A 26,318-nucleotide genomic window follows, 5' to 3' on the forward strand; every position below is an offset into this window, starting at 1 on the left:
TAACACATCAAATCCTTCTGCAATAGCATCAAATAAAAGCAGCAATTGTAAGTTATTTATATACTTTACAGTAATTTCTGTATATACCAAACAAACAGCTTTACTTATTCCTACCTTTCCCTTTCACATCTTTAAGTGAGCTGCTAACCAGCCAACAGAATTACTCTGACTCTTCCACAGAAGTTTTGTGATTGTTTTTAGCAGATGATCCCATTACATTAGCTGAATTTAATTTCTAGGCAATAAATGGTGCTAGCCTTTTACTCTGGATGACAGTCCACACACACAAAGAAAAGAATGAATTTGAGAAAGGACAGGGATTTCTATATTATTAACATGAGCACTGTGGCCAAATTTACAGAACAGAGCTTGATGAAAAATTACCAGGCATAGAAAAAAAACCCAAAAAAAACCACATAAAACCAAAATTAAACTAAGCCCTGTCCTCCAAGAGTTAAAACTAATTTTCAAGAAAGCACAAAAAGAACTAAATATATCCTAACAGACTGTGCAAAACTTGCATTATTTTCTTTGCCTCTCACAGCTTGACTTGAAAGGACTGGAACTTTTACTCATGCTCTGCATATATGAATGATGGGATATGTTAGCTCAAAAATATTGCCCCTGCAGAGATCAGAACAAGATCAAGATTCAAGAACATCACTGTTGTGTTCTCCCCACCTTCCAGGGATGCTCAAGGAGATATCTAATGACATCTGGCAGCCAGAACTCCTCAAACAGTATCAAGAAGACAATGAAATGACTACATAGAAAACAGAAAAATATATACCCACTGAAAAAATTCAAAATATCTATCTAATATATCTAATATATCTAACAATATCTAATGTATTCCAGACTATCTGGAAGGCCATACGCACAGAGCCCACACCTCTGTATAAGAAAATGGAAGAGCTTCTCTTTCACACATCACATACAAATATACATTTCTCCAACTCAAAGAAAGGGCAAATCTGAAAAAGGTCTTCTCAGTCAATGAACTCAAATAAGACAGAACTTAAATCTATCTAATTTTCTTGGGACAAGAAGTCAATAATAATGTAATGCCTCCAAACTCAAACCAAAGAACATTTTATTTCACTTAAGAATTAGAATGACCTTGTTGCAGCATGATTTAGTAACAAGAGATGACCACATTTAACCTAGAATTTTCCACAGTATTCACTTCTCAGACTCCTGAGCTTTGAACCCTATGGAAAAAGGCTGTGTGTCCTTAAGTGCACAAGATCTATTGCAATACAAAATAAACAGAGCTCTTGATGCAAATAAATATGATCAAAACCACCATCTCAGGCTTCAACAAAGCTTAGACAGGTTATATCATTCTAAGAAATCATTATGGAACATAAGAATACTGCTAAACTCTGTATGTCCTAGGACAATGAAGAATATGCTCAGACTGTAGCACATTGGTAAAGGCTGAGACACAGATATTTGAAGACAGAGTACAATAATACAAAAACAAATAAATGGTTATATCAAGTTAACATTCAGTAATTTTAAAATTTAAAAGTTACAGGTCATATATGCTCATTTTCAATAGAAAAGGCAATGAAGTGCAATGAAACTTTTCTCAGTCCATTCAAAAATCAAGCTCACTAATCAAGCAGAACTGAGAAAACCTAAAATATTGCTTCCAACCAAAACCTGCCCTTCCGCTCCTGTGAGATTTCTCTCCCATAACACCAAGTTTGTTGAAAATGGGTATCAAAGATCTATTCCCATTATATTCAAAGTACTATTATTCATCTTCCCTTAAATTCACCTATCGGGCCTTTTCTTCTTTTTGGTGAGCTCGTAAAAAAAAAAAAAAAAAAAGTTTTAGTTTTCTAAAGATGTTTTTACAGATGATAAAACAGCACAAGGTTCATTAGTGATGAACTAATCATCAGAGAACTTACTCATGTTAAATATTTGATTTTCTCTTATATTTACTTGAGAATCAAGAGAACACACTAAAAGTTATTCAACAAAATCACCTTTTATCAGTACGCAGGGATGCCCATTATTTTAATAAATCCACTGATTAAAAATTTTTTTCACTGAAGATAAGTGAAGACCTGCTGGGTGTCACAAGGGTCATTGTCTTTTTTTCTGTCACTGAATGCATCTGAATGTTATTGAATTGGTTAACAGGGTGTGACACCAGACAATGCAAATACAGAGGAAAGCAACTTAGTATATTGTAGATTGCAGAAACTGTTTATTTATTTGCTTGTATGAGTTTGTGCCTTCATAATTAGACCAGAAAATGCAATTCTGCAACAAAAAATTTTAATTTCTGCTAATTTATCCAAGTAGATGTGAAACACTCCCAAATACTGGTCATAAATATCACATAAAGGCTAAAGGCCAGAGACAAGAGGAAAGGGATGATGTACCAAGACAAAACTACGTGGTAGAACTAAAATGTTGAAACACTTTAAGTACTTCAAGAAAAGCAGGTGGCAGGAAAGTTAAGGTAGTTACCAGGACCATTACGTTTTGTTCCCTTCAGCTGCTTCTGGGGGGACCTGCTCTCAGATGCTGAATGAGTCTCACATGCCAGAGTGACTGAGGAGCATGTCCCAGAGAAGCAGGCAGAGCATTCAGTGACAAAGGCAGTGAACAGAGCTTTCACTAAGAGGCACAGCTCTGGTATCTCTTGTCTTGTTGTGACACCTCATGTTATCTCTTCCCCACTCTCCCTCTTTTGGATCAGGACTGGCTTTCATGTGGTACACAAAGCCTGTTTGCTCTCAAGGCCTGGAGATCGCAATCAAATACAAGTCATAAACCGACACTACTGCATGTAGTGCAAACACCACCCAAATTGTATTCAGCAAACAGGCTAACAGAAAGATGGTATTTTGCTAAAAAGCAGCTGACAATTACACTTGAAAATTATATAACTTAAAATACACCATCTTTCAAAGTCTTAACAAGTAAGAGAAACAAAGCAGCTCAGAGGAGACACCTCAGTGAGAAAAGCAAGCAAGCCAGACTTTTCCAGGACCTTAAAAGGAATTTCTCAGATACCTGGACTTCTACCAGTGTAGTGTAGAAATCCAAGTGTCCTTGAAACTTACCTTGGAACACCATCTTAACAACAGCCTCTGACTTGTGGATGCCTAATAAGTCTGAAATTCACATCTCATTCTAATTGCTAGAAGATGAAAGTAGCTTTCAAGCAATCACTTAATACAGGTAATTTATCATAATATGCTTGGGGGTACCTTGGGGAGTACCTTGGAATGTTACCTTAAAAAAGATGGTGTAGCACACTCAGATATATTATGGTTGTGACACAATGTGATTGTTCTTTTTTCAGACTTCTAATCATGAGAGCATATGGAACATTTGTCTGATGAGATTTAGAGATTTATTTGAATAGCAGATATTACTTATAAGAACAAATACTGGATGAATCAAGGAGCATTTATGGGGAATGTTTAATCTTTAGTATGCCAGCTAAAAAAGATTGTTGTGAATTCATATTGTAAATATTGGCTTTTCACAAGTATTATGATAAATGTTATATGCTATATGCTTTTGTTATATTCTTCTCTCTCTTAGCAAGTTATAGGCTTAGAAAGGAATTCTGAACGGTAGGGATATGTTTCATCCGGACAAGGCAAGATAACTCCAACAGGCAGGACAATGGGAGGACCAAGCTGTTTCCAGCAGAAGGACAGTGGAAACCAGGCTGTTATCAGCAGCAGGAAATGGAGACCAAACTGTTATCAGAAGCCAGGACCAGGCCGTTGGCAGCAGGAGGGGGAAAGATATGAAGCCCAGCTGCCCTCAAAGGAAGGATGAGGGGCCCGGACTGTTATCAACACCGACCATTTGCAAGAAGAAAGGAAACCAAACTCAAAATAATGATAATCAGCAAAAAATAAAAACTATACAGAGCATGTTCTAAATAGGCGGAACCAGGGAGGGGACATGCTAAATACTTCTTGAAAAAGTCTGAATATGCATTAAACCCTCACAGCAGGAGGGGATAAAAAGAGTGTTCCCAAGATACCAGGTGTGCTCCTGGCAACCCGCCAGGGCACCTGGTCGTTTTAACCCTTTGCTTTATTTCCTTTGTCTCCTAATTGTCTTTTTGTTTATATTAAACTTTTTATAATTTATTAAGTGAATCTCGTTTTTCACACTATAAAAGTCAATTGAAAACAAGTATCCATGGGATGCTTAGTTTAGAGAACCTGCAAAATGATTTGGTCTAGTCCAGTTCTTTCAGAAACTGCTGGTACATTTTATGTCAGTGCTGGGGAAAGGGCAAAACTTGATTAAAAACATAGGCACACAGAAACTACTAGAAGGTTAAGGCAATAAAAGTATTAAAAAGTGTTACAAAGTATTATAAAAGTAATTTTCTGACACAAAAAGACTGCTAATCTTTACAAGCCAATACAGTGATACTGTAACTCCCTAGTTTGTGGGTGACTTTAATGAAAACATCCTTTTTCCAAGTTTGACCATATCCTGCATCGTCTTCATGCCAAACACCTTTTTCCCTATCAGCTGAAATATATGCAACAGATGAGCACTTTTGTATTAAACGCTGCATTTGACACTAGGAAAAATAATAATTTATCTCAATCTCTGTGTCCTTCAATAAAACACTGAAGACATGTGAAAGCTCATACCTGAGGCCGCATCCTTGGGTTCCACCTGATGTAGTAGTTCACCCACAGTTCCAAATGGTTCAGACTGGCAACAGGATACAGGACATGGTTTTCATAGTTTACATAGAAGGGATTTGTGAATTCCTCTAATTGGCTGTTTATATAGGACCACAGAGATACAGTCTTTGTGCTCAACTCCTGATTGAAAAAAAGTTAAAATAAAAAATCAATGACGTGGATTGCAAAATTTTAAAATATGATGTTAATATCTAAGTATCAGTAATTCTGACAGAATTTTACCTTATCTACTAGAAAATTACATGCAGTCTGAGAACACTTCCAGTAGCCGATCATTAAACAGCCTTAAAACTTTAGCAAAACATCTGAACACTTATTTTGGTCCAAGGCTAATAGAGAAAGGAGATTTAGACATATTATTTTCAGAGACACCAAAGTCCAGTTGAGCAAAAACAACCTGTATTGCTCATAATTTACAGCAATACACACAGCTACTTAAATACATGGTTACACACTGACCAACTAAACTAAAAAGATTCGCTTTAACAAGAATATCAGTGAAGAGATATGGAGTTTGGAAGACCTAAAACAGTGTCTGTGAATAATAATTATTCAATTTTCCAGTCATACTAATTGCTCCTAATAAGTAATTGATATTATGCCTTAAACTGACTGCTTGTACCTTTATTTGCACTTCTGAAAGTTGTATTATTCTAAATTTAATCAGCATAATAATGGTTAGATCAAAGATTGGAAATCTGAACTTACATCAGATTCATCTTGCAAATTTAAACTCCTTCAGTGTTGTAAAGCATGTATTTCTACTACTGCTGTGTCTTAAATTGTATTTTTTTATTGATAATTGCATACAACTATTTATTTATGAAAGAAAGCTGTCTGGAAACCCTGCATTTGCTAAGAACATGTTATTCAGCTCCATCTTGTGGTATTTACATGCAACTTTTCCCCTACAGAAGCAGTAGAGACAAACTAAAAACAAAAAAGCCAAACTTACTATAACAAGGAATTGTAACTTCCTTCAAAAAATGAGATAGCAAAAACAACAAAGCCACAAGTAAGCAGAAGTGTACTTGGCATATTAACAAACTGTTAATTTTTCTTCACAAACACTTCATATTTCATTGAGTCCTAACTTCATTCACTTAGATAATTTTAATTTCTGGTGTCCTCAACCACAAGTTCCATCCAGTTATGTCCTATAGTAACCTGCCAAGTCATACACAGGGGTTCCTTTGGAAACAGTGAAAAAAATGCTAATATAATTTGATAATTACTATTATTTAAAATTTTGTATTTTGGCTAAAAATACCTGCAAGAGGACTTACTAAAACTCTCAACCACCCCCCAAACAGATGATAACTAAAGAAGCCCACGCGCCACCTTACTTAATGGTAAGGCATTCAGTATATATTTCTCATACCATGAAATGTAATGTCTGCATTGTTTTTTAAGACTATGTGCCAAGTGTATTAAAAAACATAACTCGGACGTTCTTAGTTTATTTTTATATAAAATCAGAAAACCAAGAATGTGCATTATACTGATTATTTACCTCTTTTAATCTCTCTTTTTCACAGTTGCATAAGAAAGTTCCAAACAGACAACTATAAAGGTGATCCAGAATGGTGATCAAAAATAACTCGTTGAATTCAAATGCTGCAGGAAACTGATATTAAAAAAAAGGGTAAAATTCCTTTAAGCAGTGTAGAAAGGAAGAAAGACATAAGAAGTAACCAAATAATTCAGGTACAGTTTTTTTCCTACTTCGGGATTATTTTCAGGAAAACTCAGCAATTTCAGTCACTCCCACTTCAATAGTTCATTTCACCTATGCAGTTCTTTACAAATACTTCTTGGAGCTATACTTTACATTCATTATTCAAGTGCACCAGAATACAAACATTAGCTGATGTGAAACTGGTGATACAAAGCAATCTATTTGAAGAAGCTCTAACAGTATTCTGTTCTACCCCATCTTAAATATATGATTTATATTTCTTATTACAGAACAAGAAAACAATTTGGGTAAAAAAAAAAAGAAAATAAAAAGCAAGATAATAGCATTTAAGAGTTTTATTTCCTGTTTCAACATTCAATGAATTTAATAATAAAGACTACTACACATAAATTGTGCTTAACATTGATTTAAAACTTTTCTTTTACTTTCTACTCAAGCAGGTTACTTTTCTCCATTTCACCCTGAGTTTACCATCAGCTACATACAATAAGTCTTTAATCCCTCTTCTTCTGTATGGGAAAGCAAATCCTGTACATCTGAAATGAAAGCACTCTTATTTCCCTGAGCATCCTTAGATATTTTATTCTCAGGCAGAGGTTACCTGATAGATTCTAAGCCAAACAGTCAGAAATCTGAAAATATTTCTCCCAATCCGTAGTGCTCTAAAAATTCATAAATTAAGAAATTACTGCAAACTGTGTGGGCTGCTGCCCGTTCAGATGGAAAAAGTCCTTCTTCAATCAAATGTTATAGTAAGACTACATGTGGCAACTGGTTGATGTGCTAAAATAACTTTGTGTCCAGCACGACAAGGGTAGCAAATACAGACATAGAATGATGGACATTTAGAATAATAAAAAATTGAGAAGATTTAAGGAAAACTTAAGAGGCAGCATTTCTCTCATTAACAATAATGAGCATGTAATAAGAGAATAATGTTCAGGACAAACGAAACAAACTTTGTGCATTCCCTCTAAAATAGAACATCTTCAAAGAAGTCTAAAAGGCAAAGTTTTAGATTCATAAGGCAAAATTTCCTGCTATATGGAGAAATTTTAACTCAATATTTCAGATGTGCAGAAAGCAGAGGACTGATCCTGTTTTGTGCCACTAAAGAACACTGAATACCTTGGCAAGTGACTCAAGAGCTATTAAAGATGACTCCTATAGTTAGGAGGAGCAACAGCAATTGGGACTGCGGGTGAACTAGCTGATCCAGAAATTCCTCTTTAGTGTCAGCTGTGATTTATGAAGGGGAAATGTTTATTCATGTTGAAAGTAAAGAGCTGAATAACACACAATGGGTGTGCTTGTAATGAACCCAGAAAGATCAAAGTTTTTAACAATGTTCTATAAAAAGAAAGACTGATCTAAGACAAGTGTTGTAAAAACATTCTCTTTCCAAGACTTCTCAAGCTAATACATACCACCTTTTGACTGAAAATTCTGAGTAAGGAGACTATCAGCACCATGACACAGAAAATGAATGGGAGCCTTCTTATGACTCTGCTATAGACTGTGCATTGTTCACCAGCACAGTGTGCTCACATTGGGGCTTCTCTTACAAATCATGGGTTGTTTTCAACCTCCTCACCATTTGTTTTTATAAGGCATAGAGGAAATTACCAAAAATCAAGATTATCAGAATCTCTTTTTCGGTCATGTTCGTAAGTTACTACTTTTGAACTTCCTTCTCACCAGGAAATCATGCTAAAACTTAATTACAAAACAATGATGTTAAAACACAGCTATTACTTTAAGGAAGTATGAACAGAACTTGACAAGCAGGTGTGCTGAACCAAGTCAGGAGAAAATTCACTGGGTCTCAGATCTCAGCCTGCTGTGTCCAGCTCAAAGCAGCAATCAGGTACAAGGAACAAAAATAATTTGCAAAGCATCAAGATGATATTTCAAAAAAATTTTGAAGACAAAGCGTCTCCTAAAGGGACTTTCTTTAACTGAAAGCATTTAATGAGCCTTGTCACATCAGGGTTCTGTGTTTTGACAGGTCCATACTAATCAGAAAGATGCCAACATCGCCACTATTCCAATCCAGTGAAGCATATTCAAAATTCCATACATCAGTGGTTGCACTCCAACTAGTTTATTAATAAGTGATAGCACTTTACTGAAACCCGGTCTTTGGAGACAAGAGTTGTACTGTTGGAGCTGTTGTATCAAAACTGTAGAGCTTCTATTACTGCTGCTGAAAAATCACTGACCTAAAAATACCTTCCTCTGTAGTTCCAAGCCTATTAGCATCTGCTTGAAGATTCAGGTGGGAAAATTCCCCAAATGGAAATTTACTTTTCAAATCCACTAATTATGAGAAAACACACGGGTTGTTAAATTCTCCCACTTGTTGCTGCTGGAGTTGTTGAGGGTTTTTGTAAAGTGGCATTTAAAAAAAGAAATTATCTTGTTAAAGTCTGATGATGACAAGTGGCATTTGATTCAGAGATATGCAAAATACACTTGCTTTTTAATCAATGAATTTGTTCTGTACTACAGTAACATTTAACATTGAAACACTTGGCAGAACAACTGTGCAACAGACAATAATGTTAATTGAGCACTAGACAGAGGAACAGCGCACTGCTGAATCCACAAAAAAATCCATCTCCAGCAATAGCTGACACACAGTAACAAACAGGATGAAACTTTCTGCTGACTTTTAAACAGACCTTCTCCTGTAAGGGCTCCGTGCATGAAAGGTAGGAAGTTAAACTTTCAACTTCAAAGCTTTGAACTTAAAATTTTACAGTTCTGTTTCATTTTTAAGCAGGCATCAGTATTTCATCAGATCACATGTGGCCTTTCCAATTTGACATCTGCTGCTCAGTATCATCAGAATTTACTAACAGAGGAAGGAAAACACTTCATCATATGGTTTTTAATTAAAATCTGATGTCAATGTACTTCTCTCAGGCTCTCCATTATCACATTTGTGTGTCATTGTGGTGGGTTCAGTGCTGGCTAAAATCACCAGTGTACTTACTCATTTCTTGCTGTGAGATATGGATTAGGAGAAGGGCAAAACAGGCTTACAACTTGAAAGGTATAAAGAAACTTTATTAACAGGACTACAAGAATAAGAAGCATCAGAATAAAACCTCCAGAACACTCTTCCTCCCCCTGCCTAACTTCTTTCTATTCCCAACTGACAACACAGAGACAAAACCTGGGATGTTAAATCAGTACCAACTATACAATAGTCTTTCATTAGTTCTTGTAGGGAGAGGAGTTTTCTCTTGTCATGCCATAGAAACTTCTCCAAAAGAAAGTTTTCTTGTCACTTTTCATTTCCATGAATAGCAACTGCCGGGGAAAAGTTCTGCATTGTGACATTCCTCCCATTTTCACAGCCTTCATAGAGGTGTGTCTGTGGGCCATGAACTCATGGGGTACTGTTTTAAGGATGAGTTGTTCAAAGCAAAGGTTCTCTTCATCTGTCTCTGTGGTCATCTCTAGGAACAGAGGTTTTTTCTTCTCTCCCTGGGGGCAAAGGGTCTTCATCAACTCTCATCTCACTCTCTGTTCAAGCTTCTCATGGGATCACAGCTACTCCAGCATCTGCTTGGCTTCATCAATCGATGCCACTGCTCCTATCTACAGTTTGAATGCTTCATCCTCCCATACTCTCTCATGAATTAAAGGGGATATTTCAGTATGTCATTGTCCATTTCCATAGCCCTACCAAAAGAATTTTTCAGCCCAACACTAAGGCATCTCCTGATTCACCTTCCATCTAGGCCTTGACTCTTTCTTTACTGACCTCAGTGTTTTCATGTTGTCTTCTACGTGTTCCCACTTTCTCCTTTTCTCTTGAGGGGGGAATTGTGGTCTGCAGGTCTCATCTGTGCACTGAAAGAATTAAATCTTGCCAGGCCTGCAGATGGTCATAGGCAGTGGCTGCAGCAGTCACGGTGTTGTATTTCAGGCCGTGCTGGGCCCCTCCCTCTGCCCGGCAGCCACTGGAAGGGCAGGCTCAGCCTGGAGCCATCAGTGCGGGCTGGGGGGAGGCTTAGTGTCAGCAAGATGTCAACAGCCATGGCCCAGCCCAGCCTGGGGCTGGGTCCCTGCAGCCTCCATCCCCAGCCCGGGAGCTGCTGCAGTCTGGCCCAGCCTCCCCCAGGCTGCAGGGGAGTGGGGCCGGCCCCACCAGAGCTCTGCTACCTTTTGAGGCCAGAAGCAAAGAGAGTTAGTTCCCGGGCTTGTGGTTTATAAAATGTAGAATTCACAGAGGTGGATCTAATTTCTAAATGGTGCAAAACGTTCTCAGTTCTCAGAATGAGCCAGCTATTGGCCTTTCCCAGGCACAAAGGAAGCTCCCAGCAGCTTCTCTCAAAGAAATCACTTCCGTGGGTGTTTTCTTACTACTCCAAACGTCAATGTGAATCTACCACAGTCACCTAAACCAAGGGAAAATATAAGGCTGTCAAGGCCTAAATTTCATTGTCTGAAGCTATCTGGAAATTTGTATCTTAGTGGGAAGTTAGAGATTCTCTCACTGTTTTAAGATGTCTGTTTTAAGAATGTGACTCTTAGACCCCAAAAGAGCCTATTTGTTTTATTTTAGCCCATGCCTAAATCAGGACCCATACACCCTCCTGCAGTCATTAACACTTATTTGAGCTTTGAAACATTTCACATATGTTTACCATGAATTCTAAAGCACTAAACTATCACTGTTTTAAAAACAAACAATCTACACAACAATAAAACCGAATCCTGTTATTCAAAGGTCTGGTCTGGTATGTCAAGGAAATCACAGTCTTCACATCCATTCTCTAAGTATTCAACTGAAAAATTAAAGCAAGTGGGCCAAAACTTTTCAAGAATAACTTTTTCTATTTTATTTCCTGTGCAACATGAACGGTTTTTCAATGTCACTGCTGTTCATAAATTTCAGAACAATTTCTGGATCCAAGTTTTGAACAGATGTGGTATTGGCAAAATGTTTCATAGATTCCCCCTCTGCCCCCATCCCTTTCTGTTTTCTAAACTAGAGGGAACTAAAGTGTTTATAGCAAGAAACAGAAGGCAGCAAGGGAGATCACAAAAATAGAAGATGCTGCTCTCAATTAAGGATCTCCCCAGAGGACTTCTGTTCCTACCAGGTGTTTAGAACTGCTCCTCTTTGCTATTCTTACTAGATTTCCTCTGAAAAAGGGACAAAATTTTTAATTTATTTTCTCCAGGCATACTAAACAGCACATTAATGCTGAAATATAGAAACACTGAAAAAGAAAGTCTACAAGACCCCCTAGACAAGGGCCCAGTATAACAGCAGGGAACTTCAAATACAAGTTTTGGAAACTATGATATAAGTTTTAAGAACCATGTTCAGAACAAGGAGACTAAGATAAGAGATCTGAGAGTGCTAAGATCATATGGAACCAGACTGTTACCTTCCTGCCTTCAAAACAAATCATATACTATAGAGACTTCTGTATAACAGCTTTTACCATAAAAGCACAGATCCACATTAGGCTTCAAGGAGGTAAAAAAAAAGGAGAGAAGATAAAATATAGACATAGAAGGTAAAAGTTATAGAAAGTAAAAACCAAAGGAGTAAAGCACCAAGAACTTCTAAATCACTTGGAAATAAAGTCTTCATGTGGACAACCTATTTCAATAATCCCATTAAAGAATGGCAATATAAAAGCACAAAAAAAAGCTTAGGTTTTTGCTCATGGAGACACAAGTAAGGAAAATGAAGACTAAATCCATTTGATGAGTTAACATTTCAGAACAAAAATGAGAAGCTGAATATTTTGGTAACTTAAGAATCACTAATTTCAGAGATATCCCCTGATCTATAGGAAAGAGCAGTCATGGAAGTAAGAAAACTTACCAGAGAATAGGCTTGTATGGCATAAATGCTGTCCTGTATACATAAGGATGAAAATGTTCACATTTGAGACATAGATAAAAGAACTCTACTACCTTCAGTTCACAATCAGCCCAGATTTTTGCTGTTTCTTAAGAACAATATAAATCCATACAGACATTTATTCCACCAGTGAATATGCAACACAAATATTTTATTTCATCAACAACTCTTATTTATGTAAACAGAAAACGTTTTGTAAGCCTATTTTAAACAGAAAAAAAATTGCTGGTATTTTGGTTTCAAGACAGAATCTCTACTCTAGCTCCTTGTACCTCACTTTGAACAGAAATTTCCCTCTGTGTACATAGTGCATCCACAGAGCAATCAACTTCAGGTAAACATGCTACTAGTATTTAAAGGAATGCATTCTCATATACAAATTATGTTTCCAAGATAAAGAGTGATACCTCATAGAAATACACTCTTCAGCATCTTACCTGCTTTGTCATTTGCCAAACACAGTCAATGAACTGCAGGAAAATGGGAGATCTATCAGCATCTGCATGGTCATCATCTCCATGTCCCACTCTCTGGAAGTCAGAGCACACTGCATTTCAGTCTGGTGTGTCTGCAGTACCATCCCAACACTGCAAAGCTCAGGAACTCTAAAGTATGTTCCAGTAGTGAACAAGACAAGCAAGTCTTCCTGCATTCCATTAACCTGCATTTTTCAACTACTGAAAATGCATCCCAATATTCACTTATGGACATGCCTTCAGTGTTGAGCAGGGCTGGAAAGCTCTACCAGTTGCTTCCCCATCTTCTACTGCACAGCTGCTGATTTCTACCAGTGGGTGAAACTGGCAGGAATTTTTTAAGACTGAAAAAATGGTTATTCCATATCCACCTGTCATAACTACATTCTATTTCTACCAAATCATCTTAAGAGTCAGAGCCCTTTGGACACTTTTTTGTTATGACAGAATGTCATAACAATTTATTCTAGTACCCCATTAGCCCATGTGTTAAACACTTCAACCTTAAATCAGAGTAATCACTCCAACCATTTTAACTTTAGAAACCCTACTTGTTTTCCTTGGTTCTATATTCATAAGCTGCATAAGTTACAATCCCTCATTCTCATGGAAAAGCTATGTGACTTTTTTTCACCATTGCATTCAAACCACTTCATTTTCATTTATTTTATTATTATATGTCACACAGAGGTTTCCTGTTAAAAATGAATGGGTCACAGTTCTCTAACACACTCAGATAATTAAAAGGACACCAGAGACAATAACTAAAATGCAGCAGAGTACTGTGAAAAAACTTGTTATTCAAAGTAAAAGCCCTGAAGGTGACAAATGGCACACTAAATTTTCCAGCTTACCATTGCAAATCGATGTCCAAAACTTATCCATTCTTTCTCTACAAGTACTTCAAAGCCCTTGATGGTTCTGTAATAGCTGTCCAGCATAAGCATGGCCAATGCAGTGAGCTGTGCAGTTCGATCCCAGCCATCACTGCAGTGCACCACTACAGAGGTTTTACCAGATTCAATTTTATCTGCAATTCTTACTGCTCCAGCAAGAAGCATCTTAAACAAAAATGAAGAAATGAGAGTATTAAATACTAACAAAATTCTACCAAAAAAAAAAGGTTAAGATTTTATACTCTTTAATTCATTATGTTTTAAAATTTCAGTTTTATTACATAATTATACTGATGACAATGTTTTAAATTAGAGATTTCCAAACAGTGGTATCCATATTCCTAGAGGTACAAAGACTGTGTGCACTCTGTTGTCCAGGACAGAGTTCTTACCAGATGTCCATTACTAGCAGCACATAAAAAATGAACCTGGGAATCCCTTCTCTAAATTAATTTATATTTGTATTATGATAAGACATAAATACTGTAATCTATTCCAAAGGCTGAAGTTTCGAGCTTTTCAAAAGTTCACACTAATCAATCACTCTTTTTTGCTCCATTTTCAGTTCAACTGAAACTACTGAGTTTAGATAAAGGGACAAATCATCCAACTAATCTGTATCAAAACACAACCCAAACAAAACCAGAAACCCCTGCTGGGAACCTGTTCTAATTTGTTGCTGCATGAAGTATACGTTGTATTCAGCTTCTGAGCTGACCATCAATACCCTGAATTCAGGAGCAATGCAGGAGAGCACAGGACAGAGATGGCACAGGACTGAGGTCACCTGTGTGAACTTGTTACTCTTCACCCCTCTCAAACTCCCACCTCTTTTGTTCCCTGATTCCACCCTCTAGTTTTTAAAAAACTTAAATAATCTCTCTCCTGTGTAGACTTGTCTCTAACATGACCTATCATTTCACTGAAATATATGTGGAGAAAAATACACTAGAAAAGGGACCACAGAAGAATTCCTATACTGCATTCCAACATCAGAAAATGGAATCTTGCAAAATATTTGCACTTTTCTCTTCCTAGGCATGCAAACTCATCTTCTGGGAAGTAGGAAAGCCAGCATCTGCTGGAGAAGCTATGCACAAAACCAGTCTTCAAACATATTTCAAGAACCATGTTTTAGAGACAGTTTTCATTGATTCTGTCTTTCATTAAGCGTATCTTTTATGGCAGAACTGAAGGATGCCATTGGGGAAATATCAAGAAACAATACAAAAGTGTCTATGAGAGAACAGAGTTTGTGGTCTGGACTAGTTAAATGACAATTATTTCAGTTAGAAAGATCAACTGCATTAATATTGAAACCGTTTGGTGTTCAATAAAAGCAGAAAACTAATCTATTTAATATACAGGTATGCAATAGCTTGCTTTAAAGAGAACACAAATTCCTCTGAAGGAAAACAGCTGGAAATAAACAACAGAACAGGTACAGAAAATTAGCAGAGAATGGGAGACAGAAAACACATTTACTATTAATTCAGCAAATACCTATGGAGTATGTGAAGCACTTTATTTCACTTCAAACAACAGCCTTCAGAAAGCAGCTTCCTCTACAAATTTAATATTTTTTACATATTTTTCAAAGCTTGGTAACCATCACAGTATTTCAGTTAGGGCTCCTAATGAATAACTGGTTTTGGATTGGTTTACAAAATGAGAATTGAAAAATAGTTAATGGTACAAGTTCTACCCTCAGACAGAAAATAGTCTGGGTATGCAATAAGCATGAAGTGCCTCTACTCATATTGTTACTACTGTCTTCACACACAGAGTTACTGGTGCCTTCACAGATACTCCTAGACCATCTCTGAAGCATTGTGAATGCCAGGGGTTGGAAGGAGAATTTCCAGTAATGCATTGCATTAAACTGGGACACACCCACACTGGTTTGATCCCAAAAAACAGCAGATGTGTTAAAGAGTAAAGCTATGGCTTATTAGTGCTATTACAAGCCAAATCAAAAGGCAAAGAACTCTTGGAAAAAAATATCAGAGAGATACTATCAACACTGTTAACACAATAATGTTAGGTTTCAAGAAATCAGCCTGAAATTCCTGTTGTCAGTATAGTTAAAGTGAAGTAGCATGTAAGGGACACATCAGTGAAGAATGTCACACACGTCAATTCTTCAAAATAATTTAAATTAAATTTCCAATTACTATGCTATTGTCACCTGGTGCTATCAAAGTTCACTCGGGACACTGTCTAATCCAGGATCCCCACCAGAGTCAGTGGCAATGAAAGGTGACCACAGGCACAAAACAGATGACAGTAAAAGGCCAGGCTGATAAGAAAAGGTTTCCAGATACTTAGAATCCCAAAGCTGTTTCAATGGTTCAAATTCAAGAGAATAAGAAAATTAAACTGTTCCCAAAATATCATTAAATTTGACTCTTAATTTCATGTTTGCTCCCTCTACTGGCTCTGCTGCAGTTGTCAGCAGGCACTGCTTAAAAGAGAGTCAAACTAATGTACAATCGCAAACATGTTTTGCATGAGTGACATTTTAACCAGCTGCTAATAAAACAAATTACACTCCATCCATATTATTCATAAACAGAGGATTGAATGTGGTAATGAAATAATCTACTCTAAAATAATTTCAAAGGTTAGTGAAACTGACTGTAAAACCAAATGTGGTAGTGATTTATTTTAATATTATGTTAAATAATAGGGCAGATGATAACCTGATATCACTGGCTAAGAACAGCTCATAAAAATGTAGGTGCCCATCACAATAACTGTAACACTGCACTGAAGTAGAGAAGGATGAGACAGACTGCAGAATTCACAGTCAAGTCCTTTTGACAGTCACTCAAATATAATCTGAAGTTCCCAGTACATTCTTCCAAACAAGAGGGATAATGCTGGACTGTCCACCAACATTCTTTCTCGAGAAAATAAAACACAGCAGTTAAGATGATACTGTGTTATCAAGAATAAACTCTCTATCTGCCAGTACATAAAACTATAAATACTAAGTTATTACAGAATGCTTAAAATGCTGTGTTCTAAGTGACTATTTAAAAATTATACTTTTTCACAAGATTATTCTGATTAAAGCAACATGCTTGAGTTTCAACATTATTTGAGCAATATTTTCAGAAGCGTAAGTTAAAAACATGGTTTAAAAAAGTAATTCACTTTTCACATCAAAAGCACTTTACCCTTATATATTCCAGCCAGTGTGTGGAGTCCACGTTTGACAGCCACCGAGTCTCATCAATAGTAGGATAAACAATTTCTTTAAGTTTCCGCAGGGATTCTCTCATGACATGTATATTATGAATCTCCAGAAAGACCAGCTCTGCATTTGGGTAGGCACTTTCACTTTCATATCCTCCACCTTTAGCCTGTCATTCAAAAGGTAAAAACAGACAATGGATTATTTCAGTGCTAATAAAATCATATTTTAGGCTCTTGTTTTTCTAAAAAAAATTGAGGTTTTTTTAGGCAAAAGAAATTCTGATTGTAACAAGCTACATTTGATAATACATCCATACACCTTTCCCTTTTTATCAATTAAAACTTTGGTCTTCTGTGAGCTTTACTGCATAATTTCTCAGCTATATCTTCATGCTATCCTTGATTCCTGCCAGCTGTTCGAAAATGCTACAAGCAACTTACCTTCCTTACCCTGCCCTCTTTAGGGACCCCTTCTTATCTCTTTTCAACATCAGATTCTCCACATCCTGATGTCTGGCTCAAGCTTCAGCCCTGTAATAAGGCTGATGAACTAATACCAGTGATGATACAAACCTACCTTGTTTGTGTCTGCAACACTATTCTGCCTGGCATCAAAGATGATAAGTTTATGTGACTGAGCATTGGCATCCATAATTGTCTGCAAATATTTTTCATCTTCCTTGCAACGCTTATCATTTGGGCCAACTGATGGCTGGCTGCATCGTGTTATTGTTGCTTGACTCTCAGGATGAATCCAGGACAACACCTGGAATAAAAGAAAACTATTTAATTTACTACACGACTATAAAAGCAGCAGGCCAGAGAACGACTAGACAATCACATTGCCTATTTGTCATTATTTCCTGGCAAATCAACAAATGCGAGTTTAAGGACAGACTGATGCAAAAACATATTGACAGCACACTAGCACTGACTGCTCATCCCCAATCTGAGCCTGAAATACAGAGTGATTCTAAACAGCTTTTATTTATAGCAGCAACTAAGCCTGTATTATTCTAATTGGAAAAAACAAAAGGGCAATGGAAGAATAAAACCTGCTTCCATGTGGAAGACTATGGATCTGCACACTACCTTGCTAAGCAGGAAAACCAACACAATCTAATCATTTTTAAAGGTGTTCTAATGAGACCTTGTCTATTCTCAGGCAAAGCACTATGGCTATGACACATCTACTCCAAATCAGAGCACAAGCTAATACATGCCAGAGCATCAGATACCACTGTGGCCTAGAAGTGCTAATCCAAACAAAAAACTTACTACATAGTACAATAATTGTGCAATTAAACTCACACTTGAGTTGCTCCCTTCAGTTCTAAACCCATTGAGCCTACTTCTTTCTTTGCCCCCCACTCCATCAGGAAGGAAGCCATCCCACTGTTACTTAAAAAACAAAGCCTAAAAAAACATGAATAATTTCTTAAAAGCTACAAATTTCTAAAATACTTATATTCTCTTGTACAAATTTCACTTACAGGAATTCTCCCTTTTGCTCTAAATGCTGCCACTTTTGAGAGGTCATCGTCCTTTACACTGGTTGGCACAACAAGAACAGCAGGATATGTATCACAAAGCTCATAGGTGCTGTTAATTTTGGATATTTTCCAACTCTCATTGGGCAAGCCCTGTATGAAAACAATACAATTTTGGATTTTTAAGGTTAGACCTTTACATATCTGACTTTGAGGCAATGAAAAATTTTATGTGCTGCATACTTCTAAAAAAAAGGCATGCCCACTTTTTTTTTTTTTAAATAAGCTATAAACTTAGGTCTTCATACTGAATCATAAATCAATGGAAGTCTTTCCTACTAAAGTGATAAGGAAAATAACCATGCAGAAAATGTAGATTTAAAATTACAAACTACAGTTACTTCTCTGTTTGGTGATGCTTATTCAAATCAAATTTTTTATAAAGCTTTGTAGAAGCTTTATAAAAAAAAATTAGAAACAGCACTTGAAAAATGTGGATTTCAGAACCATGTTAAATTAGACCAATTTTCTCATGTACTCAGCACCTGTATCTCCACCAACTTTAGCAGGTGCTCAACGCAATCAAACTCAGGCCACTTGCATTTTATTATCTAAACATGAGATGTAGACAATCTATGTAGCAAGAGCTGAAAATTATGAGTTTTCTGTAACATTTTTTCCTTGTTTAAGTGGCACTGGGGGAGATGGAGGAAAAAAAGTACCAAGTATAGAATACCAAGTATTCTATAACTTACCTGCCTCTTATATTCTGCCATTGGATCATACACTTTCCAGCCATTAACAGCAAACTTTTCTTTGTAGCTGAATGCAAAAAGAGGCTACAAACAACAAAGCAAAATCATAAATTACCACCTGAAAGGTTTTATGCACGGTAACTCCAAAATAGTCAACACTCCAGTATTTCAAATCTGACACTTCTAAAACTCTTTGAACAGCAGACATAACACCTTCAGTCAAGACTGGAAAACACTAAGCTAGAGAGAAGATAGGTTTTTTCCATGAAGCGTGAGTTTAAAGTTTACAAAACCAAGACAGGAAACAGAAAACTGAAGTTGCTTGCTTCTGATCACACAACTCATCAATGGCAATACCAAGATGAGAAAATTGGTTTCCTACCTCCCAACCAGCTCCTTACCCACATAAGCAAATGAAATCGAATTCTGCAGCTAACTAATAACAAGACTAATTCTACTTATTTGTTGTATTAGATAGAACTTCTAGACTGAATTACTTACTGCAGAAAATAAGAGTCAATAAATATATATTTTTAATCAGCAACATTAGGCAAAGGGTTATGTATATGTATATGTATTAGATCTCAAGGGTTATGTATAAACTAACTTCACCAACAGCAAGACACAGCAGTGTTTGATGAATTAATGCAAAAAAGCACACAAGGTCAGAGTGGCTGGCCCGCTCTACAACAGATTTTATGAATCAACACTTCGAAGTTTGTTATGCAGCCTTTGTATTTCCTCCCCCACACTTTCCCAAAAGTGGAGAGCCAGTAACAGCCTCTTCTCCATCTTAAAGACTTACCAGCCCATTAGAAACAGGAAATGCACGTGTTACAAGGTTTTCAAAGATCTCCAGTCTGTTCTGCTCCTCCTGTTTATAGGCCAGCCGCAAATTTCTCATATCCTGTCAAAAATAAGTTATAGTTTTACTCTGTGATAAATTTAAAAAAAGAAGAAACTGTTATAAGATATTTGATTGAATGAAGGCATCTACAGAACACTAACTCACTGACATCATCTAACTCCCAGAAGAACAGAGTTCTGTAAGCATTCATATGAGATAACTAGGACTGTCATTAGAGATGCTTGATATAAAAATCATCACTTTTCCTTTGAATTCACTCTTCAGACAAAAGGCAGAAGTGTTTAAGACTGCAAGTATCAAAGAGGAATTGAAAGAAATGAAGCATGATTCAAATACAGGGAACTGATCAGATAGAAAAACAGCACGTGGACTGGCAGATTCCTCTTACAGAAAAATGAAATTAAAATGCTTTAATATCAATAAATCTCTACCATGCCTTACCTTGCAAACTATTTCTATACCACACGAATTGTCTCCATGGCTCTGTACTCCAATTTTTTCAACCCTACTTATAACTCCAAGGGGAACATCAACAACAAAAGGTGGATCCTGAAATTTGTATATAAAACAAATGGATTTTATTACATTAGAAGAAATACAAATTAATATTATTCATGGATGTTTCAATAGAGCCAACAGTAACTCCGGTTTAGTAGACTGCTGTGAAACATCACACTTCACTGAATTTGTCACTTTCTGAAATCTACTTCAGCAACATGCCTACCTGAAACAACAGGCAGATAGATAGTGAAGTCTTACCCTCTCAACACTTTTGATAAACATTCTGAAGTCCGTCACTGTGAGCGTACCACTGACTGCTCCCATAAATGGGCAGATATACATAACATCCTTAGCTGGAAAACAGATCAATTAAAGCTTTATTTTACTATTATAGACATTCTATTTTCATTTGAAACTCATAAGATTTTGATGCTTGACCTCTTTAGGAAACTTTATTCTTGCAGAGTTGTCTTTATCTCAAAAATGAAAGCAATAAACACCTGGGGCAGAGCTGCAGCAAGGGCAGACAGGTCCCCAGCACCCACAGGTACCCCCAGATGCAGGCAGCTCTGATCCCTGCACTGAGATGCAGAGCACCCACACTCTCCTCAGAGACAGAGCATCCAATGTGGCAAGTAATGATCCACTTGCACCCAATCTCCAAGTAATTCAGTTCTACGCTAATATCTTTGTTTTCACTATTATTTGCTGGTATTCTTTCCTACCCAAGTACTGCACTGCTAACAAAGAGCTTGCTGTCTCATGCCAAAGTGAAATAAATCCCACTAAGAACTGGAAAGTAAGTTTACCATACTTCATCTTTTTTTGCTCTAAGAATTTTGAATCTATGACATATCCTTGGCACCCCCAGGCAGAAATACAGTACATACACCTCCGTGGAACAAAAAAACCTTAGGAAAAGTAAAACTGTCTATATGGAGCAAGTCATCCTCTGGATCTGATTTATCCTTCCTACACTTGGATTTAAAAGACAAAGAAAAGAAATCCACATCTAATAAGCTAATCTTAAGTGGCATTAAATAAAATAACAAAAGTAAAAAGGAAATAATATTCTGTTTTTAAATTAACTAGCAATTTAATAGTGTTCAGTGCAGTACTCAGTAGTACACTTACCGATAACTTTGATTGATTCTCCAGGAAAAAGTGGAGCCTCTTCCATCTGTGCCAGTTTGTTTCCATCCCGCAGTGCCTGGCAAAAATCCAAAATCATGAGTAAATCTCATTCTTCATCTGTACACATCGATATACTTTGATGCAAAGTGCTTTTTTTACCAGATTACTGGAACACAAGAAGTGTGTCTTTTTTAAAAATCACACAACTGTACTAAACTTTCACCACAGTAGAAGAAAAAACAAACAAACAAACACAATAATTAGTACTACAAACATAACACACATATTATATATGTTATAAATATAACATACATGTTAGTAACATATTAGTAACAAAGCATTTATGCAACAATTAGTTTCACATGCTAGCTATATATAGCATACAAAAATCTGAACAATAAGATCAGCCCAAATTAGTAATAAATAATTTGTTAGTGTTTTGCTGAAAGCAAGTATTATTCGGGGTATTTTATCTGAGAACATTTTAAAGCTCTTTTCTTTTTTAAATTCTAATGCTGCTTTTTTAATATTTGAGTATTTTCACCTGAGAGAATTATATGGCAGAAACTTCATTTATTGAACATTTTAGCTTTGTGATTTTGATAGCAAGAAGCACCCCACAATGCTCTATTTCAATCAATATCATACTGAGAGTGCCACAGGTTACAGAATAGGTTCACTATAGGAATTTTGGATCCAGATTGTCAGATTAAGAATGAAGTAATAACAAAATATAGAAGAACAATTAGCAATTTAAAAATAAGAGTTAGTTTAATACATTTTCACTGTGGTAAATGGCTTCATTGCTGAATGATACATGATGGATTCTTTGGGTCCTTTGTTGGCAGCTAAGATTTACTAATTTAAATTAGTAATTAAATAAGATTTAATGTACTAAAGATTGTAATAAAGCATAAAGCATGAAACCGTTTGTGGGACTGTTAAGGACCATGTAAGAAAGTGATCTGTCTCAGGTCAAAATAATGAGATTAGGGTTTCAAATTTTTACATCCTGAATAAATATAATGGGCTACCTTGTTAGAACAAACAATTAACCCTCCCCTTGTATTGCAGCTCTGACCCACACAATTGGTAGGGTCTGCTTCCAGACTACCTCAAGCTCTCACTAATAAGTAATCTCTAAAAATATTTCAGCTGATCTCTGGTTTCAGATTTCCTTGGAAACTTTTGGAATTTTATGTTCAATCACAAAAAATAATGTGCAGAGTAATAGCCAGTGCTTACAAACAGAGAGTGGATGTGCTCTGTTAGACAGGGCTTATGCTCATTACATGATGCTTATTACATTTTAGACTGCAAGACCTTACAAGAAAACTCTGCCTGACACATAACCAGTTACACACTAAATGCTTTCTAGGGCTTCTTTTGCATGAGAAAAGTAAGATTTGTATGCACTGTATGAGTACTAATTTATAGTACCTTGCTACATATTTAATGAATGAAAGATGAGTAAAACTTGCCACCTGATCAGTTTCTGCTTCAGAATGATAGCCATTGTGTCCATCCTGAATCTCCTGCTTTGCATGAGGCAGCAGTAGGGCAAGAGAGAAGTAACGGCAAAAAAATTGCAGACAACAGGTGAAAGGACAGAATCTTAGCTTTTTTTTGTTTCCCTTTTTAAAATTTCCTTTAAAAGACAGCATATACTTTAACTCCAGTTTAGCTTTCCAAAATCTTACTCCTGGCACATGCTACTTTCCACAGAAGAGAATCCAAGCTATTAGCACCATCCTTTGAATGTTACTTGGCACATCACAAAATGAAAAATTTACTCCCTGTTTCAAAAAAGAGTCAGTACTGGTAGATAAGAACATAAAAGTATGTACTGTCTTTTTAAGACAAATAACCTTACAATGAAGAAAATTAATTTCAAGTATGCCGCATGCTTACCAATAGAAGAAATTAAGTACAACTTGCAATGGCAGCATTATGGGAAAACTCATGCAATCTTTCACAGGAAAAAATAGGTCAACATCAAATAGAAGTACCTAGACATTTAAAAAAAGTTTTGCTGTGTAAAACACATTGTAATTGAACTCTCAACCTCATAGTTTTATATATCTTTCCGGCAACTTCTCTGTTGTTGCTTGAAACTTTATTCTTGCAGAGTTGTCATATAGAGTTGTAACTTTACAGAATCTAAAATTGCTACTCATAGCAAAATATGCAAACAGTTCACATTTTCATGTTAATTTATTTTTGCATCAATTGGCAGCAAATCCTGAACATTAATTAAATTTCTTTAATAAACATAAAGTCCTTTTGCACACCAGAGAGAAACACAAATGTCATCGGGTCAGTTGAAGGGATTGTTTTAACTCGATCCGCCAAAAAGTTTCTTCCATCTTCTTTCTTTAACAACAGGAGAGAAGTTGTGCTCATGACAGTTTATTACTCCCAGTTCAAATGCAAAGAACTTCTCACTTGCTCAGACTGTAAAATCAGCCTCAGTCCAAATTTACAAGTGTTTGTTAGATGTAATTTTTTCTTTTTACAGTATTTTTAGAGAACCCTTAAGAAACAGCTTAGAAGAAGGACTTCAGGTATCTTCAAATAATTTGAACTCTACATGAGTTTAAAAAGTTATAAGTAATTAAAAAACCCCTTCAAGTTATAAAGGACTACTAACATTTAGATATGGTTAGAATTCTGTTATACAGGAATTATTTATATTTCAGATCATAATTATGTTGTTTCTGAAATCTAAGAAAAGTAGACATTGTGATCTCTGGAAGAAAACCAGCAGGACAATGAGCAAATGCACCCAAATAAATTAAATATATAAAAGATAAGGAAGCAGAGCAAACCATTCAAATATCAAAGCCTTTATAAAGAACTGGGAACAACTGAACAAAACCAGTTTCTGTTACTCAACTCAGACCAATTATTTGAAATACTATCTATTCAAAAGAAAAAAGAAAAGATCAACTTGTGGATTTGTATGGTTGGACTAAACACATCATTTTTAAATACGTAAACAACAGATGAGAAAAATAAATCATTCAGACTTTATCTCTTGGTTTCAGACTGAACAAGAGGTCTTTGTTTGAATAAAAGTGTTGGACACATTTCATGAACAATGTCAGAACACTATCCAGATCATTTCTCACTCCATAAATGTTACTGAGGGAGAGGCAAGTAAACAAGGCATGCCCTTTTTAATCTTCAATGAACAGTAGTCAAATCCTAGTCTCAAAATTATAATTAAAAAGATGAAGGTTGCACTAGTGCCTAACTTCAAACCTAACTTTCAATCTTATTACACCTTGGTAACAACTAATTTAAAACAAGTACAAGACCATGCATGAATTTGGAGCTTATTTAAATAGGACAGATGCAGATGCAACACTTTTACCACTGGTGTTCTTTAGCATAGATATGTTAGAGCTGCTAACACAGTACTCAGCAGTCTGAAGCACGTAAATCTGAATTGCAAGCATCCATTTTGTCAAAATGTAATAAAACTGAAGTTAGTATTGCACATTCATAACATAATTTTAAAATATTGCTCTCTTACATATTGACTTTTATTGCTCATGAAAACATTGTATTGTATATAAAGCATTTCTGTGGCAACTGCATAGCAAAATGGTCTGGTTCATAAAACCCATTAATGAGGTAAAGAATGCTTGACACACCAAGATCTCACACAGCACAAGAGACACACAGGTAGGAGGCTGTTCACTGCTAGCCAAAGGTAATCTTACCCGTATAACTGGCCTCCTGTACACCTGTTAGTTAAAATACAAAATGTTATCCAATGAAACACAGATTTGATTTGTTAAAGATACTATATCTTATTTCACCAGATTTTCAAAAGAACTCTACTCCCAAACATCTTAATTATAGCTGGATTTTGAAAGAGCAAAACAAAACTACTCAGAACTAGTAGCTCTCATTTACAGAATTGTTTTGGTCTGAAAAAAATCACAGACACTTCATTTTAGTAATGTAACAAATTCCAAACTCTTTGGAAACATTCATTCCTAATCACCCTTTTATCCTGCTGCACTGTGCTATTGTTAAACGAGAAGAAAGAGCCTTGTAATCCCTCTAGGTGGAAGACAATAAGCCTGCACTAACAACCATGAAGGAGAGGCACCCGACCTTTCAGAAAAAGACAACTCTTCCCAAATTCTGAGTGTTTGTAGTCAGCAACTACAATCTGAGACATTTTCATTTATATGAGCCCCTCATTCAAGAACACTCTGCACAGAGCATGTGTCAGAGAAGACACACAGAGCAGAGCTCAACTCAGACTGAGATCACGTTGCTGTAGGGTTTAGCAAGCAAGACCTCTCCTGTGTTCTCCAGTTCTGACCATTCCATTAACTTCCCCTTTGCTTCCTAACTCCCTGGTAGGGTAAGTCATATAAAAGTAATGTCAGTAACGCTTTTAGATATGTGAATCAATATATTTATCTGGTTTTGGAAACACATTAATTTAAACAATAAAAAAGGGTTGAAAGAAACAATAAGTAGTGAGTTCCTGGTAAATCCAGCACAAACTAACAGGACTGCCTGACCAGCTCCAGAAGCAAACACACATCTGATCTGATCTGAAGGTTCTGAGTTGTAAGATAGTCTCTAAATGCAGCAATTCCAGGTAACCAAAGGTAATGAAGACCCAGGAAAGGGCATTGAAAGAAAAAGATGTCTCAAAGGA

General features: G+C 36.2%; 1 protein-coding gene across 5 annotated transcripts in view; it reads right to left on the bottom strand.

The window, feature by feature from the left end:
- MTMR1 (myotubularin related protein 1) overlaps positions 1-26,318 on the bottom strand; it is a 45,737-nt gene that overhangs the window by 14,473 nt on the left and 4,946 nt on the right. For 2 of the 5 annotated variants that reach the window (XM_088062713.1, XM_014260944.2), the window contains exons 3-15: positions 25,360-25,383; positions 21,632-21,707; positions 20,756-20,850; positions 20,438-20,545; positions 19,934-20,035; positions 19,129-19,212; positions 18,377-18,526; positions 17,461-17,649; positions 16,865-17,050; positions 13,641-13,847; positions 12,748-12,840; positions 6,229-6,342; positions 4,659-4,835 (exon numbers count right to left, since the gene is read on the bottom strand). In XM_088062713.1, the coding sequence (XP_087918839.1) occupies positions 4,659-4,835; positions 6,229-6,342; positions 12,748-12,840; positions 13,641-13,847; positions 16,865-17,050; positions 17,461-17,649; positions 18,377-18,526; positions 19,129-19,212; positions 19,934-20,035; positions 20,438-20,545; positions 20,756-20,850; positions 21,632-21,677 (1,551 nt within the window). In that variant the 5' untranslated portion in view covers positions 21,678-21,707; positions 25,360-25,383. Of the gene's footprint in view, positions 1-4,658; positions 4,836-6,228; positions 6,343-9,774; positions 10,827-12,271; positions 12,305-12,747; positions 12,841-13,640; positions 13,848-16,864; positions 17,051-17,460; positions 17,650-18,376; positions 18,527-19,128; positions 19,213-19,933; positions 20,036-20,437; positions 20,546-20,755; positions 20,851-21,631; positions 21,708-23,115; positions 23,167-25,359; positions 25,384-26,318 lie in introns of those variants that run through there. The other 3 variants (XM_088062712.1, XM_088062714.1, XM_005532391.3) reach the window with 3 other exon arrangements.

Source organism: Pseudopodoces humilis, chromosome 15 (genome assembly GCF_049639895.1).
Source record: "Pseudopodoces humilis isolate 2021_Gansu_Grassland_sample_001 chromosome 15, ASM4963989v1, whole genome shotgun sequence".
Lineage (NCBI taxonomy): Eukaryota > Metazoa > Chordata > Aves > Passeriformes > Paridae > Pseudopodoces > Pseudopodoces humilis.